The sequence below is a fragment of the Miscanthus floridulus genome, chromosome 12 (genome assembly GCF_019320115.1).
Source record: "Miscanthus floridulus cultivar M001 chromosome 12, ASM1932011v1, whole genome shotgun sequence".
Classification (NCBI taxonomy): Eukaryota; Viridiplantae; Streptophyta; class Magnoliopsida; order Poales; family Poaceae; genus Miscanthus; species Miscanthus floridulus.
Window position 1 is genome coordinate 53,002,423 of NC_089591.1, and position 5,830 is coordinate 53,008,252.

Below are 5,830 nucleotides of genomic sequence, written 5' to 3' on the forward strand. Positions count from 1 at the left end.
GTCAGAAGCCTGGCCTATATCCTGGAGTGAATTTGGAACAACTCCAACATATACCACATGGAAAAAAACACTCTTAGCATCAACATTTGCTAGATACCACTTAGAATTTGGAAATAAACATAATAGAGCACAAATGAATCTAAACCCTATCTCCGGTTCTCATCACATTCAGGCAAGTTTATATGGTTCTAGCAAATCATCACACAAATATATTCGTTTAAACTTCTATGCAAACAATCATATAAGATGCACATCATGAATTTATAAACATCTAAATATTCATGAGATTCCCTCTCTACTCATGTGCTTAATGTGTTCAAGATTTTTTTTGATTCCCTTCAATTCTTCAATCTTACGTTTTTTTTTCCAATTCTTTCCTTGGCATAGCTTTATGCTTTCTCGTGCCAACCTCTCTCCTCCGTAGTGAATTCTTTGATGACAAATCACCTAATTATTTGACAAATCTCTCTCCTTGGCATAGCTTTTCAATTATTTGCTTAATGCGATCGTTAAAACCTAAAGGCATGTAGGAGTACACGTGGATCCAAATCAAATCGATCTTTGCTGACAGCGAAAAGCTTCATTTGGCGTGGTGCTGAGCCTTTTAATCTTCTGAACTTGTCTTTTCCCCTGTACGATCCAAGTGCTTCCAGCCCCGGCAGACCTCCTCTCGTGCCTCTTAGGCTAGTCTTAATGGAGATTTTATAGAGTTTTATGGGCATTAAATATGCTGATATAACACTGTCTTGATGAAGAGAGAAGATAAAAGTTTAATGGGAGTAGAGAGAGTTTCATGGAGATAAAACTCTTCTGCACTATTTTCAAAATATAGGTATGTTGAAAACTGGGAGATGAAACCCCCACTGATAGTGGCCTTATCCTCCTCGGAAAAGAAGTGCTTTGAGCCTTCGATGCCTGATCGGACGGCCCAGGTCGCTAGTCTGGTCACGCGTCCTCTCGAAGGAATCGAGACGCCCACAAACCACAGCTCGCAACGCACACGACACGGGCACGCCGTTTTTCGGTTCCGACCCTGGGAACCGCGGGATTTAGCGTGCACCACCCGGCCTTTTACCCCACGACCCGAGCCAACAAGACCCCCGGCTCGCCTCGATTCCACCCACCCACACCCCACCTCCCTCCGCCTCCGAGCACCACCAAACCCTAGATCTCGCACCGGCGGCAGCCAGCCATGTCGAAGCCCTGGGGTGGCGTCGGCGCGTGGGCGCTGGACGCCGAGCGCGCCGAGGAGGAGGAGCGCGAGCAGGCCCTGTCCTTCCCGGCGCCCGAGCCGCCCGCGGCCGCGGGCGGCGCCGCCAGCTTCCCGAGCCTCCGCGAGGCGGCCGCCGCGGCCGCCGGGGGCAAGTCGAAGAAGAACAAGAAGGGCACCACGCTGTCGCTGTCCGAGTTCACCACCTACGGCGCGGCCGCGGCCCAGCGGCGCGCGGCGCCCGTTGAGCCCAAGGGCCTGACCCACCAGGAGATGATGATGCTGCCCACGGGACCCCGGGAGCGCTCGGCCGAGGAGCTGGACCGCTCCCGCGGGTTCCGCTCCTACGGCGGCGGCGGCGGCTTCGGCGCCGGAGGGGAGCGCCGCGGCGGCTTCGACGACGAGGACCGCCGCGGGCCGGGCAGAAGCTCGGATCTTGACATGCCCTCCCGCGCCGACGAGGCTGACGACTGGGGCGCCACTAAGAAGTTCACCCCGGCTCCCGCCGACTCTGGCCGCCGTGATAGGTTCGGCGGGCCTTCCCCTCTCGGCCGTGCTGATGACATTGACGACTGGTCGCGCGACAAGAAGCCGCTCCCGTCGCGCTACCCCAGCCTCGGTTCTGGAGGTGGCTTCCGTGACTCGCCGGGCTTCCGCGACTCATCAGCTGCTTCTGATTCTGACCGTTGGGTCCGTGGAGCCACCCCGATGCCACACAACGGCCAGGGGGCGGGGGAGAGGCCGCGCATCGTCCTCAATCCTCCTAAACGTGACCCGACGGCAGCTGCCTCCACCCCACCTGCTGAGGTGGCCCGCAACCGCCCAAGCCCGTTTGGGGCTGCAAGGCCCCGGGAGGATGTGCTGGCCGAGAAGGGGGTGGACTGGAGGAAGTTTGAGAATGAGATTGAGCAGAAGACCAGCCGGCCTAACAGCTCGCACTCCAGCAGGCCGAATAGCGCTCATTCCTCCCGCCCGGGGACCCCTGGGTCGCAGGTTTCTGCCGTTGGGAGTGAAGGAGCTCCGAGGGCACGGCCAAAGGTTAACCCATTTGGTGATGCCAAGCCAAGAGAATTGGTGTTGCAGGAAAAAGGGAAAGATTGGAGGAAGATTGATCTTGAGCTCGAGCATCGTGCTATAAATAGGTATGATGTCCGTGGAATTACCACTTGATTATGCATAGAATTTCTGTTACTTGTGGCAATGCAATGCCGAGTACTGGCATAAGTTAGAAAGCTACAACCTCACTCAACCTCGATTTTGTAATGGAAGCACTTGCTTATGGCATATCTTTTATCTGTTGTATCATACAAGTTCGCTTTGCTAAAACTGAACACCACTACTGGTATGTTCCAGTCACAAGTGAGTCATGTTTTGTTGTAGCACCCTGGTGCTTAGTACATCCAAGCATAATCTTGACATGCCTACACACTGGTATCACATGCATTTGTTCTCACTCCATGTAAGTGGGTCAACACTAAGGTACTATGTTTGCACTGAGGCATTATGTGATAGAATGCTACCACCACCACAGCTCACCATATGGCCATCAGCAATACACTGGGTTTGTCATGCCTGAGGCATTGGATATTGATGTGTGACCCTTGATCGTATAATGTCATCCTTACTCATAATTATTTGAACATTGTGCAGTTAATCAATGCTTATTTTAGTGAATTTTATTCTTGATATACTTGTCATAATGTAGCATCCTTGTTAGTAAATCATTAATCATGTGTGTTGTTAAGGTCATGGTCATGGACCTGCAGCAATAGCAAGTGAAGCAAATGTTTGAAATGATATCTGGTGTGACATTTTTGGTGGGATTGTAGTGGTATATTGGTAAAGTTGTATTTCTATCACTTGGAGTTTTTGTTTACATCACTCACTGCTGTATAATTTCCTTGTCCTGAATAAGCATTAGAACAAAACAACTCTAAATAGATTTTTAGATGATTGAACAAACCCAAGCACCCCATCCTCCACATCAACAGCTCTGCCTTGCTAATCTGGTAGCACTTTACGGGCTTTTCGGCTGATGGTTTCTGCGGCTGATGCTGTTTTGTTGTGAGAGAAAAACACTGTACCATGGCTGATAAGCCGGGCTAATAAGTTCAAGCGAACAGGGTTGATAATGTTTATGTTATTTATTTGCCTCTGGTTAAGTGTGATATGTGAAGCGCATTAACTATAGTTAAAACGTGCATGTTGTGATCTTTGTTGATGGTTTGGTTACCATTGGTGGGGTTTATTTTAATTTATCTGACTACAAATAAAAATTTAGTATTTTTTTGTTTTAATATGCTGACACACTCAAGTGAACTTGTGCACATAATATCCATCAGAAGATGTTTGTATAATTTTATATTTGACACTGTTGCCACGAGTACATCTCTTTTCAGTTGTCAGTTGGAGCTTTTCTTTCTACATACACTTAGGTCCTGTTTGGGTTGCCTGGATCCTAGCACATTTCATGTGAATTTGTGCTGATTTGAGGCATCTAAACAAGCATTAAAAATTTGTATATCTAATTTTTATAGTTTCTACTAGCAGACCTTCAGGCTGCTGAAATTTTTTCAATGTAAAGGTTCTGTTTTCTACTTTTGTTCCACATTGATATGGCAATATTTTCCTGTGTCCCACTCAAAAAACACACCTGCATTTTCTTCTGTGATTTTGTATAATTGGGATTCCACACAATGGTGCTATGTCTTCTTGAACTCTTATAACTTACTGATGATCGTGGGATCGCCTCTGGTTTTATCTTCTATTATATTATGCTAAGGCTTGATGTCTGAAACTGCTGATTATTAAACCACTTTCAACACACCTAAGTTTGGGATAAGATGTTAGGGTAAATGAATTTTCTTTTATTCCACCCTTTCGCTGTCGGTGTTTAAATGATTCTCAACATGATCTGATACTAACAAATTTTATTTGGGAAAATAACATTTTTTTTGTTCATCTAAATCAGCTTCAGTATTTTTTAGGGCAATTCAGTTTCAGTATTTTTTTGAATCCTCCCTGAACTGTTAAGAATTTGAAGTAAATTAACTACTTTGGTACTTTATATCCTGTCAAAATTGATTCCTTTTCTTTGAAAATCCTTCCATTTAGTTTCTGTGGACGTATTACCATGTGATTTGAATATTCATGCACCAAACCTTTCAGGCCAGAGTCTGATGAAGAAAGAAATTTGAAAGAAGAAATCAACCTTCTGAAGGTGGATCTTAAAGAAATTGAGGGAAAGATGAGTAATGGTTCTGACCAGACATCGGTAGATGCAAAAGATTTGTCTGAGAAGATATCCCAGTTGGAAAGCCAGCTTGAGCAGCTTTCAAGGGAGTTGGATGACAAGATTCGATTTGGGCAAAGGCCACGTTCTGGTGCAGGCAGGGTTACAACACTTGCACCAACTAGTTTTGGGGAGGAACCACAGGCTACAGTGGTGGACAGACCGCGTTCTCGTGGTGGTATGGAACCACCCCCAAGGCAGGAAGAAAGATGGGGATTTCAAGGAAGCAGAGAAAGGGGCTCTTTTGTTGGAAGCAGAAATTCAGACAGGTTTGTGCATTTTGCTTGCTTAACTTGATCATGTATTATCTCAAGAATCAAGATGCTTTGCTCAGGAACTTATTTTTTTAGAAAGTAGCATGCGTGAAGTTTTGGAAACCTGTGCTTTGATGGTTCATCATGTTTTAGGTTAAATGCCTGCCCTCTTATGTTATTTCTCATCATCACATGCCAAGCCAGTGATTCTGTTTCAGGATCGATGCACATTGGTAGACTGAGGTTGTAGATTAATCAATTAATCATGAGCATGATTTTGGCATAATCATCCTTCAGATATTATGGCCTGAGTTCATTGTGCCTGTGCTTTGTTTAATGTGTAGGTTTCAAAGGTGTCAACATAGTGTAATCTGTCCCTTTTAGAATGCAAATCAATCATCTTTCTATTGTTGTGCAGTTAAACATCATGCTGTTGGGATTTGTAATCATTCTATTCTTCATCATTTTTTCTTTTCAGGCCAATGGCAAGACAGAGATGGTGAAATTGTGACAACAAGCATCTCATAGGGATACTTCTGCTTCCCAGTCCCTTTTTTGTTTGAAAAGATGGGCAAAATAAGTCGTTTTCTATTTGTCGTGTTTTGTCTAGAAGATTGTTGAGGATGGAGATAACTCCACATGAAGTTATTGGTTGTCAACTCTGTATGCCGTAGGATGTTTTACATTTCCCTTTTGCCGCCTTCCATGTCAAAACAGTATCCGGCAACCTCCGATACTAACTGTTATTCATGCTTACTGAATTCCAGTTCAGCTTTTGTCACAGGTCGTTTGTTCGTGCATTGAGTAATGGAAACCTTGAATTTGCACTTCTACTAATGCTGTGTCATCCTTCTGCTCGTTTTTTAACCAGTGTCTGTATATCGAGGCAAGAAGATGTGATTCCCAGTCGTTTTTGCCTTGTAAACATCTGTCTTGCGAAGTCATGCCGTGCGCTGGGTTGGTTTCAGATGATGTGCGAATATTTTTTTTAGCGAGTTTTGTATTCAAGTTCTATATGTGGGCGATTGGCTGATGGCTCAGTTTCCCACATGGTGTGAAATGCTTTGTGCTTCC

The 5,830-nt window shown here is 45.5% G+C and overlaps 1 protein-coding gene across 1 annotated transcript; it reads left to right on the forward strand.

The window, feature by feature from the left end:
• The first annotated feature begins 1,120 nt into the window (after nt 1-1,120).
• On the forward strand, nt 1,121-5,589 carry LOC136497011 (eukaryotic translation initiation factor 4B1-like). Its single transcript, XM_066492795.1, has 3 exons — nt 1,121-2,352; nt 4,379-4,771; nt 5,235-5,589. The coding sequence occupies exons 1-3, from the start codon at nt 1,193-1,195 to the stop codon at nt 5,257-5,259; spliced, it is 1,578 nt and encodes a 525-aa protein (XP_066348892.1). The 5' UTR covers nt 1,121-1,192; the 3' UTR covers nt 5,260-5,589.
• Nucleotides 5,590-5,830: the final 241 nt, after the last annotated feature.